Source organism: Zeus faber (genome assembly GCF_960531495.2).
Source record: "Zeus faber genome assembly, chromosome: 3".
Classification (NCBI taxonomy): Eukaryota; Metazoa; Chordata; class Actinopteri; order Zeiformes; family Zeidae; genus Zeus; species Zeus faber.
Genome location: NC_137190.1, coordinates 20,064,790 through 20,089,565, shown reverse-complemented (window position 1 = coordinate 20,089,565; position 24,776 = coordinate 20,064,790). Strand labels below are relative to the sequence as shown.

The window sequence follows — 24,776 nt, the reverse complement described above, 5'->3', positions numbered from 1 at the left end:
GAAGAAACTAATGACAATACAATCTATATTACTTGAGGATACGATTATCTCCCAGTGTTTCGAACCCAAACCAGAATTAAACTGTATTCAACTAAACAGGCGGGACACGTTGGCTTCCATGAAATCGAGCTCCCAAGTAGGAATGAGAGCTTCTCAAAGGATCCCAACCAATCGTGCTCTGTTTGGTGGTTCTGCTCTGTTTTTCCAAAATAACGAGATATGTATCTCGTTAATTCGGAAAAACAGAGGATATATATATATATATATATATATATATATATATATATATATATATATAAATTTTTTTTTCATGAAAACTTATCTTGTTAATTTGGAAAAGCAGGGCAAATGTTTTTTTTCTGGAGTGAATGCATTACGCTTCCGTACCAAAGAGAGCTCGGCTCAGATAAGATAAGATCAGCTGTATAAGATAATAGGCAACTTTATTATCCGACCAAGATTGGAAATGTGTGTTTGCCTTCAACACATTGATTCCCATTATACAATCATATATAGACACCGTGAAAGTAAGTACTACCTCACAAGCATACATCCATACTCCATGAGAGCAGATAAACAGTAACTCCCATACATCTCCATCTCTGGTTCGGAATGTTTTATTTTGAATTTCTGCCTTTCAGTCATTTTGTGAAATTGCCATCTTATCCGGTGAATAATCTGACGACGGAGCAATTTCATTCTTTTCCACACGGTATCCTTTAATTCAAACAAGGCTTGCATGTATATTAACCATTTAAACAGAAATATTGAAATAGAATAAACAGCCGAGTGACGTTTTTCTTTTTGTCTCTTTTGGCTTCCGCCCAGCTGGACAGGACTGAGGTGATCAAGAGCAACCTGCACCCGGTGTTTGCCAAGGTCTTCATGTTGGACTACTACTTTGAGGAGGTTCAGAAGCTGCGTTTAGAGGTCTACGACATCCACGGCACGCACAGCATCGGGACCCGCGACGACGACTTCCTGGGCGGGGTGGAGTGCACGCTGGGCCAGGTAGATCCAGCCTCATTGGGAGATCTCAATAATCATATTATTGGATTAAAAATAATAATAACAAAGACGTGCATGCTTACGCATTTTCAATGAGTTGTTTCTCATTCAATTTACTTATGATCTCGTCAGTGGCGTTGAAGACGCCTGTCACTTGCCATCTCTTGATACCGCACAAAGCCTCAAACACAGCCTTCCTCTACGTTGTATTCCCTGCAGATTGTGGCCCAAAAGAAGATGGTGAAGCCTTTGTTGTTGAAGTATGGAAAATATGCCGGAAAATCTACAATCACGGTACGTCCTGTGCAACACAGAGCGTGCTTCCTATTACTGCTCCGTACGCGCAGAGGAGTCATCCAGTTTACACTTATACTACAATTATTCTGATCTCAAGGTAGTACATTCGGATTATCCAGTATTATCGCTCCTTTACGATCTCAGAGCAGCAAAAGAAAAAGACAATTCGTAAATGCAACATTTTGTGACGTTAATTTGGAACATGCACATATGTAGTTGTAATGAAAATAATACATGCCAGGATGTAAAATCATTGAGGAGCATAATGGCCTCCGGTAAATAGACATGGAAATATAAACAGCAAAGAAATCTGGAAAAGTTGAATAACCACATTGTGAGACTGTTCCAACTATACTTACCTTTCAGGGCTGCCTTGCATTAGCAACTGTGTTTTGAATCCTGGCGTTAATCAGAAAGGTGGCAGGCACAGATTTGGAGCTGTGGACAAGCATTCATTCTGAAGGAGTCCATAGAGGCTGTGGAGGACATAGGTACATTGACAATGGTGATTGAAGAAACCTAGGGGATGAATCAACGCCTATTTGCAAAGTCTTTATTTGTGCAGGGGTGTTTGCAGTGACTCAGAAAATTATCAAGGTCTGAATCATCTCAGAAGAAAAGCATAGACCAGTTGAAAGAACATTGCACACTGTTCAGCAAACAGTATTTTGTTTCACAGTATTTAATACTGAAAAACACATTACCTCTGATTTTGGCCAAGTACTAACAATAAATGCATATGTTCTGCTCCCACATGACAGCAAATACATACAAATAAAAAAACCACATGCACGGTTAGCCATTTTTCAGACAGGACAAAGGTGTTTGTGAAGTTGAAATACCTTCAGAGCTATCTCACCAGGACACTCAGGCTGCTGCTAGGACCTCCCAAGGCAAACAGGTCTTGAGGTGTCTGTCTGTATCTTAAGACCCAGACAAAACACGGCCCAAATGGATTTTGACGAAAGTAGAATTAATAGAGCACTTTAGCCTGCCAGGAACAGCCTGGTGGCTGCAAGCTCAGAACCAGGAAACAAAAACAATGTGGAACGATCATGTGGTCTCATCGCCAGCAAGTGAAACTCTGACCTCCACTGACCTAAACCGCTGGCATTGACGATGAAGTAGAACCGTAAGGAAGGGGACGGGCTCAGTGTCTGTGAACTCAGAGCAGAGCTCCTGCACATCATGGTGGTTTGGGCCTCTGGTGAGGAGCGCCTTCCTTTGGTTGTGCACTCGGTATATCTGGCTGGGAGAGACCCTCCAACGCATCCTGGAGGAGACCCAGGATGCGTTGGAGGCATCAGTCTTGGCTCGTCTGGAGACGCCTCAGGATCCCCAAGGAGCAGCCTGAAGAAGGGATGTCTGGGCTGCTGTGCTTGCCCTGTTGCCACCGTGACCCTGACCTGGCTCAGTGGTTTTGGAGATGAATGGATGGATGATGGTCTGTTGTCTCACAAACAACTAATAAAAAAAGGTGACATTTTTGTCACCCCTTTTAGGATTGATCATTGTCTAGGACAGGGGTTGGCAACCCGCGGCTCCAGAGCCACATGTGGCTCTTTCATCCCTCTGCTGTGGCTCCCTGTGGCTTTGAAAATAGTGGGAATAAATAATAGCTATTTAATTAAAATACATTTTATTCTAATTAGTTAATTTTTTTTTCAATATGATAGTTATGACTCTGGCGATTTAGGTGATCTTGTAACACTGAAATGAAACGTGTTTTAATATTTTGTCAATCAAAATATGCGTCGCACCTTGTATGCGTCACCTGTTGCCGACAGGCTGGTGACTTATTTTCAGCTCTCGAACCCCGGCAAGCTAACCATGGATACATCCAAAAAAAGAAAAGCGTCCGAGGAAAATAGAACGTTAAAGTTCGTTTTATGGAATGCGGAGTGGAATCGAGACATGCCATTCCCGACACCTATTCGAACATGAACAAGTACGCATTTGGGGTCATGTCCATCGTTGGATTAATATACTTGTTACATCATACAGCCCGGATATGGAGAAGCTCTGCAGTGAAGTTCAGGGGCAGCAATCGCATTAAGCAGGTTGACTGTGGCACGCGACTGAGGAAATAGTCGCGGATGACGGCACACTGAAATAGACTTAAGTCGTGATAAAACATAAACTAACATTTTTTTGCCCCTTATCATTAAAGTGAATACTTACTTTTTTCAAAATCCACAAATAAGTGGAGGACCTGCATTTTGTATTTTATTTCAAATAAAAATGATACGTGCCAGTATTCTTTTTTCTAGAGTTCAAAAGAATTTAGTGTTTTGCTGTGTCAAGCACAGCTCAGTTTGTAGTTCTTTTATTTCATAAATGCAACAAACTACAGTTTTTATATACAGTACATAGCATAAGTGTAATAAAACTATACTGTATATCCGGTGTTATCTTCATTACAGCGGTCAAATAGGTTTTGCGGCTGCAGGTGGGTTTTATTTGGTGGGAATCACGCCCAAATGGCTCTTTTAATGCTGAAGGTTGCCGACCCCTGGTCTAGGAGATATTTTGTCTTTCCTTGAGGCATGGCTCCCCGCCGTTAAGGTCTTGTACGTCAGAGTGACAAGCTACAATCAGTCCTTTTCAGATGTGTTGTCATTGAAACCATGATACATTCTGGCACCATGCCATCAGTTTTCATCATACCATATGAAAGCAATTTAACAGTGTAAGTTAGTACATAAATCACTATGAAATTATGATGTGTGATGTACAAGACTGTTTGCTGTAGGGACCACAATCTAATAATTTTCTGGGGAAAAGGATTAAAATGATAGGAAACTGTTGCGGGACCGGTCAGACTAATGAATAATCAAAAATGATAAATGTTGCAGCTCTATTATAATTGTCAATTATAATTACAAATGTGGTTGTATATGTTATTATGAATTCTTTGGTACCATTACTCTTTTGCACTTTTACCCTTGCACTTGCACTTCCTTGAAAATTCATATGCAATTCATGAATAGTGAAAAGATTGTGTTTCCCGGCTGGCTTCAACTCTTGCATACATGCCAGATTGCCTTGCAGAGCAAGAAAAAAAAAAAATAGCAGGGAAACAGGGAAAACAACAATAATGTTGCTAATAAAAGCCGTTTTCATTGCAGGTGCATGCGGAGGAAATATCTGGCAACAATGGCTATGTGGAGCTTTTCTTCTGTGCCAAGAAGTTGGATGATAAGGTAAGATAGAAACATGCACGATTCATCCAAAAATGAATCTTTATTAGATACCGTTTAGCATTTCATTGACTTTATTTTGCAATTCTAACAATGTGGTAATGTGATTCCCCCACAATCCACCACTGGCTCTTTGTTTTTCCACAGCAGTGAAGAAGCGTACTCAAACGCCTCCATGACTCTCTGCCCACTCAATCTTCTCTCACACATTCCGTTTTCTAATAAAAAAACATTACATTTTTCAACATGGACCTTTTTTTTTTTTTCTTCCCATGGATATAGGTTTCTTCAATTTCCTTCCCACCTATTTTTTTCCCCTCAATTCATCATCACGGAAAATAAAAATCGCGCCATTTACAGAGTGGAGGAGTTTTACCACTATACAGATATGACAAAATACGTCCTTGAGTTGCCATGCAGACACACGAAGAAGCCTGAAAAATATATGCTTAATGTTTAAAAAAACAAAAACCCAAAAGAAAAAAGCAAGCATCACCATCGACGACAACAGCACAACAAGAGGGGGAGGGCAGAGGGGTGAGTGCAGATTGACCAGGCAGGGGCATCAATGACCTTTCGTCAAAAACCGTTGCTTCCAAACACCGCTCAAGGCAAAGGCTTAATATTACACTCAACAGCGGGACCTCGACAACATCTGTGACTACAGTTGTTGATCTCAAGTCTGATCCCAGCTCTCATAAGGCCTGCACTGAACCTAGTAAACAAGTAAACAACTGAATGTGCAAAATGGGATTCTCTCAAGTGAGTCCAATCGATTCCGAGTGGGAAAACAAGTTGGTAATAGCACATAGAAGTGAACCACTCCAGCTCTGTGGACACTGAATCAGAGCTTTAGAATGATCAACCTTAGAATAACATGACGTACACTTTCACGGTTGTTTCCAGTCAGGCTCCTATCCCTCATTATTTCCTCCGTTCCTCACAATTGAAATTGAACAAATTTGTGAGGTGGTGCAGTGTTTGATTAGAATTAAACCATACAACCATACACACACTCTAGTCGTGGCACCAGTTGGTAAATGAGTAGCAACCACCGTTTATAGAATGAAACAGGGAATATACAGTAAATCAGGTATAGGTGAGCAGGTAGTTTGACAAAGGCATGTACATACATAGACAAATATATAAATAGTTTTTGATTGATTGGTTTATTGCTTATTTGTCTTTTCGGTGTTTGTTTGTTTGTTTGATTGATTGATTGATTGGTTGGTTGGTTAGTTGGTTGATTTTTATGCTGTGTGTTTGGTTGGCTGGTTGGTTGATCGCTTCTCTTTTTGTTTGTTTGTTTGTTTGTTTGTTTGTTTGTTTGGTTGATCATTTGTCTTTTTGGTTGATTAGTTGGTTGCTTGGTTGGTTGATCATTTGTCTTTTTGTTTGTTTATTTGGTGGTTGTTTGGGTGGTTGATCACTTGTGTTTTCGTTTGGTTGATCATTTGTCTTTTTGTTTAGTTGATTGGTTGGTTGGTTGATCAATTGTGTTTTTGTTTGTTTGATTGGTTGGTTGGTTGGTTGGTTAGTTGATCATTTGTTTTTTCCTTTGGTTGATTGATTGGTTGGTGGGTTGGTTGATCATTTATCTTTTGTTTGGATGGTTGGTTGATCATTTGTCTTTTTGTTTGGATGGTTTGTTGATCATTTGTCCTTTTGGTTGATTGGTTGGTTGGTTGGTTGGTGGTTGGTTGGTTAATCATTAGTCTTTTTGGTTGGTTGGTTGGTTGGTTGATCATTTGCATTTTTGGTTAATTAGTCGGTTGGTTGGTTGGTTGATCATTTGTCTTTTGTTTGAATGGTTGGGTGGTGGGTTGGTGGTCGTCTAGTAATCTAAAGGTTGCTGGTTGGATCCCAGGCTCCTCCTGCTAGCATGCTGTATTGGCCTCGAGCAAGACACCTAACCCCTAATTGCTCCTGATGGCTACGTCCGTCCGGGTTTGAATAATTGTAAGTCGCTTTGGATAAAAGGGTCTGCTAAATGTAATGTAATGGTTGATTAATCATTAGTCTTTTTGGCTGGCTGGTTGGTTGGCTGGTTGATCATTTGTCTTTTTGTTTGTTTGGTTGGTTGGTTGGTTGATCATTTGTCTTTTTGTTTGTTTGGTTGGTTGGTTGGTCATTTGTCCTTTTGATTGATTGGTTGGTTGGTTGGCTGTTTGATCACTTGTCTTGTTGGTTTGTCGGTTGGTTGGTTGGTGGGTTGGTTGGTTGGTGGGTTGGTTAGTTGGTTAATGGGTTGGCTGGCAGGTTGATCATTTGTCCTTTTGTTTGATTGGTTGATTGTATTTCTGTGTTTCTTTGGTTGGACGGTTGGCTTGTTGATTGATCGGGGGCAACACAGGGCTGATAGATGATATAGCTGTGCTAATGAGGTAAATAGTTAATTGAGAGATTCAGCAGATATCAATAGTTCCGTCAATTCATCACTGAGCTCCCATCCTAGTTTTCAGTCTGTCCGGCATTGTAATTATTTCAAGAATCCCATTACACTGAGTGATTTGATTTTAATGGAGATCAGCTCTATTATTTAAACAATACATGAATTTAGCTTTCACAACAGCAATCATCTGTCATTACCCACTTGGCCTCAGCAGATTATCCAACCGGCGTGATAGTTGATTTATGGACCCATCAAAATCTTTAATGTGGCCGTGTCATTTCAAAAACATTAGCTACGCGTCGACCGCATCACATCCACCTGTTGCTCTTAAGCTTGGATGTGTGGTAGTGGAGACGTTTGCCGGCAGAAGGTATTTAACAAGGCGATACCACTGACAGACACAGATTGAAACAATCGTAATGATTAACACCGCCGGATGTGTTTGACTGAGATTAAACACTGCCAGACGCATTCGTGATTCACATCAGTCCCTGCTGACACCGCTGGCTAGCGGTTGCCATGACAACGCAAGCGGGGGGGGGAGGGGGGGGCTGCCTCTGTATGCTCCCGTCCCTGTGGAGATGCATCTGGCTAATGTGGCGAAAAATGTGGCATTAACTGTGTCATTCGCCGTTTTCGCCTTTTCCATGCACTATGCGCACACGCACGTGCACGCATGTACACAAACGTGCACACACACACACACACACACACACACACACACACACACACACACACACACACACACACACACACACACACACACACACTAATCATATATTTTCTGCCCTGAAGAATCAATTGACCTAACAATCAGTGGCTGTTCTTCCTCCGGAGCCCGTACTTGAGACGTCGTATCAGTCGACTGTTTCGCATCCTTTTCCTGATTTAATTTGTCACGGCAGTAAACAAGGGCGTCAAATTCAAAGGAGACAGTAAAATGGACAAGCGGAAGGCTTTTATGTGCTTTGAAGTGGCAATCTAGTGTCGTTTTTAGTGGAGATTTAGCGTTTTGAGGGGAGATGTAACAACCCATCAAGCGAGATACTTAAAATGAATCTTGTGTGTTTATGTGACCGGCTGAATTACGTATTTTTTTTGTGTCTGTAGGATATTTTCAGTAAGTCAGACCCTTTTTTGGAGATATATCGAGTTAATGACGACCAAACTGAGCAGCTTGTGCACAGAACGGAGGTAAGATCACCACATCTCCTCTCGTTCGTATCGCAATTGCATTCCAGACATTTGACATGTGCATGTTTTTTTTTTTTAATGAACACCATTTGTTTCCCCACCTAAACAGGTGATCAAAAACAACCTGAACCCAGTGTGGGAGCCTTTCAAGGTGTCCCTCATATCCCTGTGCAGCTGCGATGAGGACAGAAAGCTCAAGGTAAGAGACTCAGGGGATCTCTGGTCAAACAGAAATGGAGAAAAGCCACGGTACAACATTATTAAGTCATTATATCTACAAGAAAGTAGGGAAAAGAAGAGCGAGATAGACACCTGGGTACCAGTCAATGAATGAATATATATATATAAATATCTGTATCTATACAGAGAACAGCAGAGGTGTGTGTGTGTGTGTGTGTGTGTGTGTGTGTGTGTGTGTGTGTGTGTGTGTGTGTGTGTGTGTGTGTGTGTGTGTGTGTGTGTGTGTGTGTGTGTGTGTGTGTGTGTGTGTGTGTGTGTGTGTGTGTGTGTGTGTGTGTGTGCGCGCGTGTGTCACAGTGCCTTGTCTGGGATTACGACTCCAGGGGAAAACACGACTTCATCGGGGAATTCTACGCAACTTTTAGGGAAATGCAAAAAATCTCCAGCGGGAACAAGGTCAGTGAACGACGTTAATCATCGAGGTAGACGTAACCTGCGAGCGATAAAAAGTTAATGACCTCTGTCAATGTGTGTGTTTAAGGTCTCGTGGGACTGTGTGAATCCAAAGTACAAACAAAAGAAGAAGAACTACAAGAACTCTGGTGTTGTCATCCTCAATGACCTTAAGGTATGAGCCTACAGAGCAACACGGAGATTATATAACATAATACAGTATATATTATATATCTAATGTATATCACTTGATTATATATTGATTCTATTGAATTTATACTTGAATACACAAAAATATATGGAATTCCAAACCACCTCCTGGATTCAGAAAATTCTGAGAATCCCACCCTCCAATATGGCCCATCCCTCTGAGGTTTTATAGCTGTTTATTAAACTTATCTTATCGATGGACAGGCCTTAATGTTCCAGAAACCTTCTCCCTCATCTCAGGCATCATTTCAACTCAAACGAACACAACCTACATTTCACTTAACATCACTTCAATTTCTTGGCTCTAGGATGTTCTGGGATCTTTCTTCAGAAAATGTTTTTTCTCCAGATTTCTGAGCTTGCTCGGCGGGTTTGAGAGTTTATTTAGAATCCCATTGCCGAGGACACTCATGTTTTCTTGGGCCGGAGTTTATCGGTATGAAAAGCTCCATTAAAGCCCCCTGCCCGCCGCCACCCATGCCGGGTCCCTGACCCTCCGGTGTTTCCTTCCGTTCCCACAGCTCCACCGAGTGTACTCCTTCCTCGACTACATCATGGGAGGATGCCAGATCCACTTTACGGTGAGCGGAGCCGCCTGGGTTCAGCAGCACGCTACCTGGGCTCCTCGGGTGACGTGGACGTGGAGGTGGATAATTGGCCCGGCAGGCTCCCCCTGCTTGTTAGCCTCTGTATCCTCCGCCACCGCATTGTGATTAAATGTTACATTATGTGAAACACAGTGTTCAAGTCTTATTCATCTGTGAAAACATTTCTCTCCCAGGGGTGTTTCTATGATTTTTTTTTTTTTTTTTACGTAAACCAGATGAGGCTTTTCTAGCTGAAGGCGATCTGTCGGAATGAACAGAAATCTATTCCAACTCTGGTCCTTTGGTTTGCCCTCCGTGGCGCTACCTCTCGCTCCCTGACTGAATTACAGAGCCAATGAATATTTATCGAGAGGACCGCTGCGGTGGATGCGGCTCCTTCTCCTGCATCCGACTCTCCGTGTGTTCTCGGCATGGGGTGCCTGTGGGCGCGGTGGGGTGACTTGGGCCCACGTAGGTGTTGGAGCCAAAATTGTTTGTTAACCCAGAAGCTGTCATCCCATGGAATGCACATATTTTGGTTCTGTAGAAACGTCACCTCAGTCATTTTTAGGCAGGATTTGAATACGTGTTTACTTCATCCTGCCCTTTTGTGTCATATTAGAAATACAGTATATCTGACCTCGGTGCCAGCTCAGAGTAGGATTACAGACTTTTGTAAGTAATCTAGCGTGTACAAATCATTGGCCCTAGTAGTCTGCCTCTTTTGCTAAACTAGTATCCAACAATACAGTCAGATAGGTTAAGATAACACTTTATTGATCCCCCTGGGGGAAATTCAGTTGTTACAACAGTGAGAACCTTTATGTTTAAGAATATACAGTATATAATGACCCAAAAAAAAATCTGTTACCTTTAGAAGTTATTAACAGTAATAAGATGTTATAATACAACAAATTGACCCAACAAAGCAATTTTACTCATTTTATACCGCATTAATGATAATATTACAAGGAGTCAATTAGATAGGAACTTCCCGAATTGGAGATTGCTACGTTCTTTCTGATCCTCACTAGTTATGATGGTGTTCCAGGTTGCCATTGACTTCACGGCCTCCAACGGGGACCCGAGGAACAGCTGCTCGCTGCACTACATCAACCCCTACCAGCCCAACGAGTACCTGAAGGCTCTGATCGCTGTGGGGGAGATCTGCCAGGACTACGACAGGTCCGCCTCTGTCTCTCTCTCTCTCTCTCTCTCTCTCTCTCTCTCTCTCTCTCTCTCTCTCTCTCTCTCTCTCTCTCTCTCTCTCTCTCCTTTCATCCAGCTCTTTGCAGGGGGTAATTTGCATTCCTCTTCCACCCATAATGTACATGTTATTAGTGTTCTCCCTCCTACTTTTGACTTTTACGAAGCACATTTCTTTACTTTTCACTCTACAACATTTCCACCACAGTAATGACATTTTTAGATTTTTATTTATATATTGAAAAAGGTACAGTAGCACTTTATAGACATATTTTTGAGTCATTGTATTATATCAGGACACTAGATAAGAAAAGTACTTTTACTTTTTGATATTTGTAGACAATTGCATTTCAGGGCAAATACTTATATACTCTTCCCTTTAGTAGAAATGTCCATGTGATTCTTTAATTTATATTCGTGATTTTGTGTCAGGGGTATTTGTACTTCAATTTCAGTAAAAGGTCTGAGCACTTCTTCAACCACTGGCTTCACAAAACAAGACTTGGTTTAGAATTGATGATTTATTATTTCTTTCTTTCGACAAAATAATCTCTTAAACAAACCGGATGAGTGCAGCTTTGGTATATTCTGTTTGTCGGTATGGATATTAAATGGTTTTTTTTTTTCTTTTTTCGATAAGTATCATTCCACCCTTTGGCAACTGTTGTAGCATATGATGGCTGCAGTGGACACCCCCCCCCCCCCCCCCACAGCTTCTTAAAGAGGTTCAATTCAGATTCTCAGCTCGCACGGCTTCATTATCCTAAACTGCAGATAAGTTGCTGCAGAGATAGCCGCCAAACACCGGGGTATTGCGATAGAAAGAACAAGGGAGCGGAGGGAGGTCGAACCAGAAGTGGAGACGAAGAAAGCCGAAATGCAACTTCCTCGGTTGACGCGGGAGAGAAATAAAGTGCAAAAGATGCCATCTGAGAAAGATCGGCTCTTTTAAAAGCAATTTCACATGACGGCGAATATGAGCCACGGCGAGGAATGCCGTTATCGCGAGCCATCATTTAGTAGCCTCCCCTCGTTGGATCACAACCATTTGCCTCCCTCGAAAATCAATGACTGAATATTTGTGTTATTGCAGACGGCCCTCGCAGGAACAAGATAATTAGTTGGCTAAATAATTTTTAATTTGGTTGCTTTCAGGGAAAAATAGTCTCTCATCTGTCAAAACTAAGCCAAATGAGGATTAACACCCTCTGACTTTGATTTATGCAGATCCCCCTATTGAATGTCAGGGGAGCACTGTCTGCCTAATTATAGCAGCAGAGATAAGGGAGACATGGAGAACCGGCAGATGGCCTGTGTGGCGGGATCGCGGTGCTGTTTACATGGATCTGCAGGAGACACATAGACAAACATACCTCCGAGGAGACGCCGACTGCAGATGTGGGCAGTTCTCCTTTCTCTCTCTCTCTCTCTCTCTCTCTCTCTCTATTTATGTAAAGACATTCATTTTATTTAGGCGCCAAACGTGGGCAAGCCAAGGTCTTTTGGCGAATATCCGTTGGTGTGGAATTCTAGCCTCCTCGCTGGGGAGTGCATTACGAAGCCCGAGTGGTGAGCTCTTTTTCTGTGTGGGCAGAGGCTCCTCTCGCCCACTGAGAGGGCCATTACAGTGGCCCCAATCTGTGATCCGCCATCCAGCGCGCCTTTTTTACATGCAATCTATCAAGAGAAAAATTGCCGCAGCGATATTCCACACTGCGAAAGCTCCGGGCTGAACGTGCCCATACATCATTTCCTTAATACTACTTTTAGAAGTAGAGATATAGAGCACTATCGCGCTATGACCCTCCCTGCGGACGGGAGGTTCGTATTAAATCCGTTTCTTGGAAAAAATCTCGTTCTGAGGTTACATGTGCAATATTGGAAAATGCTTTCGGATTCAGGAGATTGTTTTAATCCTGGCGAAACCGTTCAAAGGATTCTCAGAATCGATTTGTGAAGTCGCGAAGGCAACGAAGGTGGTTCTCGTTGCCGACTGTGAGAAGGTGGTTAACTTTGCTGGTGGGAGTTGAGAAAAATTTAAATGTACAAAAGAAATCCAATAGAAGCTCCAACAGGTAAATCAGCATGTGAGCATCTGTTGTTTTTTTTTTTTTCCAAATGAAATGTCTTTTTCCGGTGCTTAATGTGTCATTGACTCTTGGCAAACCAACATTTCCAACACTGAGAAGTTGATCTAATCCTGTTCATGCGTGCTCTGTTTAATTCTGCATATACCGTATGTTCTAAGTTATCTTCTACGTTGCTCTCTGTTGCTCTTGTACTGATTATGAAATGATTTTGTGATGTAATGAAGTTATGTTATTATTATTATTATTTTCATCATAATCATCATCGTCATAGTTCATTATTATTATTGATGATGATGATGATGATGATGATGATGATAATAATAATAATAATAATAATAATAATAATAATAATAATAATAATACAATCTTGTATTAGAATTAGTAGACCCACTCAAGAGCCAATGGACCATTCATTTTGGAGCTCATTTGGTTACTCTATCCTCACCCAATCCACAGTAAACTAATCAAAACAGAATTTAAAATGCCTCAAATTAAAACGCCATTATGCTGGAGATGGTATTTCTGACTCCCACTTTCTTCCAGAATTACTGCGTGTTTTTCCCTCCCCTCCTCACGTCACCATGAAAAAAAAACGTCCTGATAAGTGAGGCGGCTATCAGAGTAAAGCTGCGGGCTGGCGACGGAGCTCTGATGTGATTGCAAACAAACTAATACAGCTCCAGCGCTTATCCCCACTGCCCCAGATACTAGTGGCTACAATGGGGAATCTGCTTGTAAACACAAGTTGTATTTGCCAAACAAAGTAGTAGTGTTCGTAAAATCGTCTGTACTTGTCATGTTAGGCCACGGTGTAAGTTGTGTTAGTAAATATGCCATACTGTACCATTGAGGAGATGCATGTCCAGTGTATTTTGCAGAAAAAGCTACATTTTTAGTAGAGAAAGTGGAGAGTGAGTGAATTAGCTATTGCTGGTTTTGGGGCTGTCCATCACCTTAAACGTTCACTTTCCCAAATGGTTTGAGGACCTTGGGGGAACAAAATCTCCAGTTCCACGGTGCTGAAAGCCCGGCGGAGCAACGCCTCGCTCATTTACTCTGTCTCTTAGACGTCTCTTACTTCGGTTTGGAAAACACAAGCCAACACAAGTTTTGTGTGTTGGGTTTTTGTGGGATTTATTGGCGGTTTTCTTCTCCTTCTTCTTCTTCTTATTATTATAATTATTATTATTATTATACCATTCCCCATTTTGGCTGGATAGAGGAAACACAACCGAAACACAACACAACCTCCACAGCTTCTCCTCGCCAAAATGGTCCAACATTTGAGTCACATGTAATAATTAACTCTGTAACAATTTGAGCTGAACACTTTAATCGTGTGCTAATCCATCCATATTTTAGCCTAAGTTTGAGCCAACCGTAGAAATATTGCCATGAATAAAATGTGAATCGGGTGCATTTCCATCAGTTGGGTTGAGCCAAATTAATAAGTCTAGTGTCTACCTGATTTTTTTATGTTCCAGTGTTCAGTGTTGATAGTGAATTCTTTATGAGGCAGATGTGTATTATGAAACTATTCCAAGCTTGTTCTTGACTTACAATGACATAAAATTAACAAAAGTATCACATTTTCATTCGTTGCTTGACTTCACTTCAAAGACATCCTACTTTTATTCCTCTATTATTAATAATGCCGCTTATTTCAGGCATACTGTATTACACTATTGAATTAGTATTGTTGTGGTTGACACGTAAAAACAGTTGAAGATGCATGATCTTGATGATATGTGCAAAAGATGGTTGCAGGCACAGTGATGTGGATGGAGATTTTCAACATTTTGAGATGCGAGTGGGCGACTTGTGTCCTTGGGAACGTGAACCTATGAATAAAACAGATCGCGGTGTCTGCTCTATCAGCGTTAAAATCGATCGTAGATTAAAGTGCAGACACAGGGGAATGTTTTCACTCATTCTTTACTTTGCATTTCAGTGACAAAAGATTTTCTGCCTTGGTATTCGGTGCCCGAATTCCTCCAAATTACGAGGTAAAAATGCTTTCTCAACAATGATTATTTTCTCCGTCGTGCTTTGTAGTACATGTTCCCTTTATTGCTTCACATTACTCTGCTTGACTGTCCTTTCATCTGAAGAATATTACACGCACGCAACACACGCAAGCACACATGCACGCACGCACACATGCACGCACGCACGCACACACACACGATCTTATCTAGCCCTGGTATTTTCTATTGAACAGACAGGCTTTCATTTGACCTATTTGTCCTTTTGCCAAAATACCACATTCATAAAATATCACACACAATTAAATCTCACAATACACTTTTCCCCTTCCCCGCCATCCTTAGAAAATAACACTCAGTAAATAACAATAACACTCAGGAAATTAAAATATTGAAAATAATACGTATGCCTGTTGATATACGGTATATATACACGAGTCTACATATGCTATCACTATGTTCAACTTGCAGCTTGTTGTGTTTTTTACCTTGGGAAGTGCTTTGTCTGACCACTTTCTATTTCCCAAACCACAGGTTTCTCATGACTTTGCCATTAATTTCAACCCAGAAGATGATGAATGTGAAGGTAAAATGAAAAGCTGATCGAACTTAAGAACCTTCAATCTGCAACATTTTAGAGAGAGAGAGAGAGAGAGAGAGAGAGAGAGAGATGAGAGAGAGAGAGAGAGAGAGAGAGAGAGAGAGAGAGAGAGAGAGAGAGAGAGAGAGAGAGAGAGAGAGAGAGAGAGAGAGAGAGAGAGAGAGAGAGAGAGAGAGAGAGAGAGAGAGAGAGAGAGAGAGAGAGAGAGAGAGAGAGAGAGAGAGAGAGAGAGAGACTTGGTATGCACACTATCTGGTCGAGCCAACAGGACTCCCCTTGCTTGTTTTGTTTTTTTTTGTCGTTTTTGATGCATGCTGGACGTCTTTCATTTTGCAACCCATAAATGTTCCCCTTCAGAGTGCCCCTTCAGATGTTATACTTGGAGGGAGAATCGTGCGGAGAATTGTTTATTTGTCAAGACAGTACGGTGGAAAGTTCTGCGGTGCCTTTCATCTCGCTCACAACACAATGCTGAACAACAACTCATCAAATCGTGGCACCGCGGAGCCTCCCCATCCCGGAGAGGAGTTCATCTATTGATGTTTCCCTTTATTTTGACCGTTTCCTCGCCGTGGTTTCTTTGATCAGAGATCCAAGGAGTGGTCGAGGCGTATCAGAACTGCCTTCCTAAGATCCAGCTCTACGGCCCCACCAACGTGTCTCCCATCATCAGCAGGATAGGCAGGCTGTCGGCCGGCGACGGACCATTAAAGACGCCTCCGTGAGTGTCCCTTTATAGTCGCTTAGAGAGACGAGGGAAGTTATACCTCACCCGCCGACTGACCTCTACGCCCCTCCAGGGTAATAAGGAGCTGATTCCCTCAACAGCCGGTAAAACTGTTGCTTCATTAAACCGCGGCTTCAAATAATGAAGTGGTGCTTTTTCTACCCCCAAAAAGTTTTCTATTGATTGATTCCGTTCTCTGTTATCACTCTTGAAGTTTCTTCCCGAATTGTAGCTGAAATTGGGTGGAAAAAAGAGGGTGATTTTCTTCTTGCCTTTGTTGGTTCCTTCTTCTATCGTCGATCCTTGGGGCCCATATCTCTGGAACCAGTATTACATTGAACTGCATTGTCCACTCATGTACATGTACAGTATGCAATGTACCCATTTATTATTGATATTGTGATATTGTGAGACTAGATATTGTTATTATTGAAACCGGCGCTAGGGCTGGGGTTAGGGTTTTTGTTTAGGGTTGGGTTAGAATATCAACATCAACATTATGATATTACCATATCATTACCATGGCGGTGCCCGTTCAAAACATGCCTGTTCGGAAAGGGCTGCACTGTGAACTGAGCCCTGAATCCCCGCCGGCTGCGAGCTGAGCGGCTCACTGTTCGCTTGTTTATTGAAAGGTGATTAATATTACACAATTCAAATTGCACCAAATTCGACAATGCACGTCATTGGGTCCCCAGCAATACACCCTCCAAGTGTGAAGTAGGTGGGATGAAGGGCTGTTGAGATAATTGAAGGACGTACAGACAGAGATTCCTCCCTTTACTGTATATCAATACAGTTATACGAGATTTAATATTGTCCGTGATTTTATTTATTTCAATATCGTGATATAGTTAAATGTTGCCTTTAGGGCTGTATCACAATAAAGCTAGGCAGTTTTCTGAAGTTCATGGATTGTTCTAGCTGTTTTAATCAATGCCTCTGCCTGCTTGGTCATAATACACATCCGCAGTCCGCATTACTAATAATTGATTCTCAAATATTTCTTGTGTGTAAATATCTGATGAAAGCACCAATAGATATCTCCCAAAATACCATAGAATCATCCTATATGGATAATTCTATTTGATGGTTGTTAGGAATATTATGATATTTGATTTGACATACATACGCAATTTATGCGTAAGCTTGGCCATTTCTGGCCATTATGATGCACTGGTTTCTTCTTTGTTTTTGAAAAGAGTTTGTACATTGTAATTGCTCTATAAAAAACCCCTGATTAAGGGCTCTTTATAAATTGTATTGATGAATTGACCGCCTTTGGTTGTGGACCGGCCTTTGTAACTACCTTAGTAGGAGTTATCTTGTTAACTGCTGAGAAGGTAGTTAAATGCATTTGTCCGTTCATCCCAGCGATATCACATCCTGCTGATCCTCACGGACGGCGTGGTGACGGACATGGCGGACACACGCGAGGCCATCGTGCGCGCCTCCTACCAGCCGCTGTCCATCATCATTGTGGGCGTGGGCAACGCTGACTTCACGGACATGCAGATCTTGGACGGAGACGACGGCGTCCTGCGCTCCCCGAAGGGAGAGCCCGTCCTCAGGGACATCGTCCAGTTTGTGCCCTTCAGAGACTTCAAAACGGTCAGTGGGTTTCTCCCTCTCTTTCTGTCCTCTTGGTGCCCTCGAGCCAATGCTTTAGGCCCCCGCCTACATCGTATTACTCACAGTGTCTGGCGGATAATGAATGCCACTTGGACGCTGCAATAAAAAAAACAAGCACAGATAGGGAGGGTTTTTTTCAGAGGTCTCCACCATACAGCTCTTACATATTAATTCATTGTATTTAACGGGTGTCAGGGTTCAGCGATAATGTGGACAGACTGTGTTTTCAAAGAAAAAAATGCATGGCATCTCTTGCCTCGCCAGTTCTACAGATGGGAAATATGGGCTGGAGGGAATCCAGAGAGAATAAAAAAGTACTGGTCATCTTCTCGCCCAGTTAGAGGTTGTTTGCTTGAAGAAAAGTATTTAAGCTCAGTGTTTTGGAGAACATGGGCCAACATGTGTATTTGAATATAGACATCAATGTCATGTAACTTACAATTGATGTCACTTACAGTCATTCCACATTTATTGTATATCAGCAAGTTTTCTATTTTTGATTTATTTTTTAGGTTTATTGCGTGTTGCCTGACTTTTTAGTATTTTAATTCCCATTACTTTATAATTATTGCCTATAGTTTTGATATGTGCTGCTTCACACCACAATTTTTCATGCGGGGATAAATAAAGTATCTATTTAACAAAAAATGATGCATTTCATGAAATATACAGTCGATAATACTTGGCTGAAAAAACCTCTCTTTCTCTTTTCCTTCTCTCGCTATATATATATATATATATATATATATAATTGACTAACTTATTTACTTATATTTCTTTCTTTGCTGTTCCAAACCCTGATCTGTCTGGCTCTGTTTCAACTCTCCGAGTGTCTTGAAGTTCTGCTCTGTGTCACAGGCCTCTCCGGCGGCTCTCGCCAAATGTGTCTTGGCGGAGGTTCCAAAGCAAGTGGTGGAGTACTACAGCTACAGGGTCATTCCCCCGATGTGTCCTGTAAAGGACTCGCCAACCCCCACGCTCAGCCCCATCGCCAACTCCCCGACAGAATAGCCAAATAATTCCTTTCCTCTGGGACCACGGCCCGTGCTGGGCCAGGTCCGACAGACAGAAAGAGGAAAAAAAAAACAAAAAAAACGAAAAAGCGTGTCTTACAGATTTTCCTTTTTTTGGGACAAGAACCTAGCAGAAATTCTTTCATTTTATTCCTATTCACATTCCCAATTTTACGCAGAGACAGCAAAACGGGAACCTTTTGAACTACATTTTTTTGCCTGCTCAGAATGGATCCACCTCTTCTTCATCCCACTGTTTGAGCAGCATGAGCACCAGGGCCTGGGTCCGTGTCCCGTTGTTTTAGGAAGCATGCGGGACAAACCTCTGAGTGTTAAATAATCAGGCCGACGGGACCTCTGGACCCTGCAACGCAGCATCTTATCTGCTTTAAAGCTTCACTTCCCCTTGACAGTATCCTCCTCAGTGTCTGCACTTCTCCTTCACATCACCACGGCATCTACCTGCGGACCAGGCTACGAACCAGAGGTATTTTAATTTGTGAGTACAGTAAATAAACAAAGAAGCCCTATATTTATTTTGTTTTTAACCCTTTGTTGCACATTGCATTTGTGACTGGTGAAATCTTTGGGAAATGTTGGTGTAGTTTGTATGAATGTTGCTATATACAGTGTAGTTATCACTGGGTTCATGCCTGGTATCTGAGATTCTGTCAGATATGTATCGGTGTTAAATGAGATTGCAGGACTCTGATAACTCGAAGGAAATAAAAGAGAAGTGTCTATTATAATATTTATTGTTACAGAAAGTGTACAGACCGATGTTCGTTGCCGGACTGTCAGTTGCTGCGAGTGGAACTGCAGAGTGATTTGTGGTTTCCCAATTTGACATTTGACTCATGTGAATCAGTTTCATTTTGAATTATCTGGCGGTACAGCGTGGCCACAGAATGGATATTTGTGTTGTTATAGCTCCAAGACTTGCCTGCATTAAAGGTGAAACTCCAAATTACACTCCACACTCCAAAAAACACTGCAAATAGAAAACACTCTGACATTTTTTCAATATTTCTGCCCTCTAACGCCTTTGAACAAAACCAGTCGACTGAAGACTTTTCGAGAAAAAATACTAATTAGACAAACTAGAAATCCAAAAGCAGAAGTTCTGCGAACAGTAATGTGAAACCTGACAAAAGTAATTAGGATCATATGCATGCATGTGTCTGGAGATGGGAAATACTCTGTTAGGGTTTGTTTTTGTTTATTCTCTTCAAAAGCGGCTATCTTCCCATCACACAATTCAATAGAGGAAATACAGTATATTATATCATGAGGATGCAATCAATTTTATCTGCTGCTCCGCGTAGCTACATCATTTCCAACGCTAAAAGATATAACTTTGACTTATATTCTCTGTGACTTGGATTTTCCGGGTGAAGAGTGTGTCGGAAAAGCGGCGTATGGTCATTTACAGCCATAAAGTAGTTAGTAGCATGTTACCAGTCCAGAATAGCAATATGCTATTCAAAAAGAGGTTTCTCAGAGCCATTTTATGGAGCATAGTTTTATTTTAGCTCAGAATGCGTATCGATTGAACCCTTTGTTAAATTTTTCAAATTAACAATATAATATATATAATATATCATGTAATAAAAATCTCCACATTTATTAGAAGACATTTGAGTCACTAATATTGTAATCTATTCTTATGTATGTTTCCCAACACCTTTTGTTCGGACAATCTTAAGGCTTTTTGATAAAATGATAATTGTGGGATTGTGGATAACACTGGATAATGTAAAACCTAAAAACTCAACGTGTCTTATGAGGGAAATAACATTATTTGAGTTTCAATATGCTAAATATGCTTTTTTTCCCCCCTCTGTATAAGGGTGGATATACCATGACTTTAACACAATAAGCACAATTAATAATCAATGGATAAATACTTAATTCTTGCAAGTCTAGAACTATCTACAAACCTAAACAAAAGTTGATATTTCTGTAAAACGGTATTTTTAAAACCAGTGAATCAGCAAAGTAAATACTGCCAGTACACCTTAAAAACCTAAAACCACGTTATAACACTTAGTTCTGTTTGGACAAGAGGCATTTCATAAGGGATGATGCACAGTATAATTAAATAATTCTACATTATTTTGCAATTACATCTGGAATTGCTGGAATTGATTCTTAATGGATTTGGAAAGTATTCTGAAAATTAACATGACAAAGTAATTGTACAAATGTCTTTATTTATTTGGCTTATTGCCTTACAGCCGATGCCCATAAGGTGTATTTAGAGAATGAACAAACAAAACACATCCATACCCTAACAAAACATAACGTAACATAACAAAGTCTAAAGTTAAAAAGTTAAAAAAAAAGCAAAAAACAACTCAACATATTGACGACGGGAAAACCGTCGGGTTGACGAATTCTCCTCCTGCATCCGGGGTCACCCCCTCTCAGAAATGTCTGCTTTTGAACAGGCAGTATGAGTTCAGGTAAATCAGAGTGAATCCGGAATCAAATCTAACTTCAACTTTCTTTGATTCCACAGTTTAGAGTCAGCTTTGGAACTTAGAATCGATAGTTTTCCAAAATCGATGCAATGGAACCGAGAATCGACTGTCTCATAAAAGTCGTACTCTGTCTCAAGATACCATTACTCGGCAGTTGGCCTCGTAATTATGCTTAAATCAGCATTTTCTAATGGTTTTAACGATGACCACATTTTATCTTTACGTTTTTCCTCACTCTTACATTTCGTGCACATCCCTCAAACTTAGTTATCTTATTCCTACTTCGGCAAGATTCTTCCGTCATAACTACGCTCTACTTAAGGTCACAATTATTCGGCCGACCCTGGTGCGTCCCTCACGACTAGAGCTTGGGCGACCTTCCTAATAAATGCAAAACACTGATCGATCGCTTCCGAATTGACCCGAAAAGTCGATCGGCTCAGCTCCTCGGGATCCCTTTGAAAACCCAAAGTGTGGAGGCGGGGCGTCGCTGCCGACCACAAGCCCTGGTCCACTGATCCTGCAGGAACAGATCTGGAGCTCAAGCTCAAATGCCTAAATGGCAATTATTTGGGTTGCAGCTGACGGAGACACGTGAACGCTGTTAATAATGATAAATAATAACTCATAATAAATGGTGTTTTATCTTTTCATTTGGTTTTGCATAATGGCCTCCATTGTTCTTGTGCATGTTTTCTGGCCAAGAGTTGGAACCAACCAACCGAGACGCACGGATATCGTTTTGGGGTTGTCCTAAAAACAACATGTCCATAAAGTGGGATGCCACCTGTTACAACCTCCATAGAACTACGTCCATCTCCGGCAGAGATATTTTCTTTCGACTTTGTTTCTGATTAAATGAAACTCTTAGTGTTTACATCAACCACTGAATCGCAAATGAATATGGATGAGGGGGTCAGCACTTGTATCTGTTGCTCGTTGACTTTCCTCAAAAATGTGAAAGTGTTACTAAAGGCTTGTTTTTTATATTGAATGTTAGATTTTACAACTAATTGTTGATTTTATAATTTAAGACTGAGTGCATACAACTTCCCCTTTGCCATAAGACAGAAAGAGCGTTTTCCCTCTTATTCCATTATATTTGGAAATACCGACAGTGAACTTTATTGGATTGTAATATATGATTTTTTTTAAGTAAATATAAGACAACCAGGATGCTCCTCCTGCTCCATTTGAAAATATTCATCTTCATATTTTTACTGAACACTGGTATTTGAGCACAGACAGAGAAGTGAAGAACACTTTTTGTACGAATTTTCTCCGATAATACATTATATTGAACCCTGCACACCTGGAACCGGAGATTTGAACCAAAATGCAGTGTAATCTAAGCGCCATTTACTGAGCTTCATTTAAAAATACATGAAATCGTGTGCAGTGTGTTATTGTTGGGAATCCATTATTTTTTTCACCATCCTTTCCATAACAATAGTGCTCTCAAACAGTGGAGACCACGACCGTCACGCGCTGAGGATTAAGAAACGCTCATTTCCCCTTATCTCCTCTTGCACCACTGTCACAGAAAATTAACAAGTTATAGCTTTTGCAAAAAGAAAAAGGAAAAAAAAAATGGCTAAAACTTTCGTCATATATTTATCTAATATTGACCAAAATCGTTGTTTTTGAAACCCTGGTTGATTCTGAGAATTCACCGCTGTTCCGGAGAAACTGAAAGGGAAAACTTGCTTGTGCAACATAAGTGAATGATATTATTTTTCTGCAAAACAAAAAAATTATATATATATATATATAATATATATACATATATATATATATTTACTGCATGAGTGATTATGTTGTTAAACTCTACTGTACAGTAATTTCCTTTGGATGATATCAAATGGTAATTTGCAAGCCTGCATTTGCACAAACCTCTGTCCATGTCGTGTTTGATCTTCAGGAGAATAAATCCAGTCATTTAAATGTCACAGAGTCTCGGTGGATTCTGTTTCCCGTGAAAACAAACACTTCTATGTTATACCATGAACAGAGTTTTTCACCCCCCCCCCCTCCCTCCACCCCTACATCTCCTCCATGATTGAATTTCACCATTTTGATAATACACCAAGTCAAGTGTATAATTAATAGACCAGCCTGCCTCGTTCCCCCTCGCTCTGATTGAAAGCGCCGCGGGGCCTTTACCTTTAGGGTTCAGATAACATTTTCTGTGGCTCTGTATGCTCTTCTATAGGAACAAGGGTGGGGTGGGGTGGGGAGAATATAATCAAAAGATCAATATTTAAAGAAGAGATTGAGGATCCGGCCACTCGGACGGCGAAGCGATGACGAGACTGCTTCACTTTCACGCGGCGAGCGATGGAGCCGCCTCTCGAATTCCATCAGGCGCTTCTTTTCATTTAGCAGCCATTGTTGGAGCCGAGCTGAGCGGCGGTTGTTTCCATGGTGATCCCCATCGCCGCTTGTGAGGGAACGTATAAACAGTCGGACAAAAAAACTCAGGGTGTTTTTTTTTTTGTTTTTTTTTCTTTTAGAGGGACTGTGAAGTTAGCCATCAAAATATCCTTTCTTTTTTTGATGGCACAAGAGGAGTTGATTGATGCTCCAAAGCCCGGATGGCGTCTTCCTCGGCACGAGGCCTTTGTTTGTCTTCTCCCTTACCTCTCCGAGGTCGAAACAAACTCTTTCCTCCGCTTCCAGGCGCGCTCGACTACCAACTCGCGTATTCCCACAATTAGAAAACACAACATCAAATATCCGTGAATGATTAAAAAAAAAAAAAAAAAAACTGAGCGGAGGGCCCACGCGGTGCCGCTGTTCGGGGGAATCGGCTCCACGCGTTCAAGGTGCTAAACCTACGTATGTTCCCGGGGAGGGCGCACCGGGCTCCCCGAGCACATCCGGCAGGGGAATAGTGCACGCTGGGCTGGATTATTAAAACCAGAGGAGCGAGGAAAGGGCGGGCAGGCGATTCTGATTTGAGTGCCTGGCTCCCTAACACGGCCATCTAACGAGGAAATGAGCGCGGGATGGACGGCGTGAAACGCTCCAGCGTAATTAGCCGTCTCCTCCTCCTTCTCCGGGGGGGAATCGACTGCATGTTTGAAACGCTTCCAGCTTCCCTCTCTGATGTTTGCTCACATATGCCTTCTGTCGTCTCCTCGCTATACCCAATTTTTTTTTTTATAAATGAGAGTGCACATCCATACGTACAAACACACGCACGCAGGCACACAAACAAGGACGAAGACGTCTTGCTGAGACTCCTTCATCTCAAATGCATAAAAATGCATAATGCTGGAACTATGAGTTCCCTGGTGAGTCAAAGTGCAGCACTCGCATTAATAAAACGAGTCAGCCTACATCACTGTAAGTGTGCAGGTACAAAACGGGAAATAATGTTAGGGTGCAAAGTGGAAGGTGCCGATCTTCTGTATAGCGCTGATTTTATAAATAAATCAAGCATCAGCGAAACCCGACGGGCTTTTTTGGGGATCCTTGATATACTGGACGTGGAGAAAAAGGTGTACCTGCAGAGA

General features: G+C 41.4%; 1 protein-coding gene across 1 annotated transcript in view; it reads left to right on the top strand.

Moving 5' to 3' along the window:
• Positions 1–18,773, top strand: part of cpne7 (copine VII) — a gene marked incomplete at both ends in the record, with an annotated part of 23,977 nt that extends 5,204 nt beyond the window's left edge. The window contains 15 exon segments of the mRNA XM_079997184.1: positions 829–1,011; positions 1,228–1,302; positions 4,434–4,508; positions 8,008–8,091; positions 8,201–8,290; positions 8,629–8,727; positions 8,813–8,899; positions 9,456–9,515; positions 10,573–10,706; positions 14,769–14,823; positions 15,337–15,388; positions 15,992–16,105; positions 16,108–16,124; positions 17,505–17,741; positions 18,621–18,773. Coding sequence (XP_079853310.1) covers positions 829–1,011; positions 1,228–1,302; positions 4,434–4,508; positions 8,008–8,091; positions 8,201–8,290; positions 8,629–8,727; positions 8,813–8,899; positions 9,456–9,515; positions 10,573–10,706; positions 14,769–14,823; positions 15,337–15,388; positions 15,992–16,105; positions 16,108–16,124; positions 17,505–17,741; positions 18,621–18,773 — 1,515 coding nt within the window.
• Between the last annotated feature and the right edge of the window lie 6,003 nt (positions 18,774–24,776).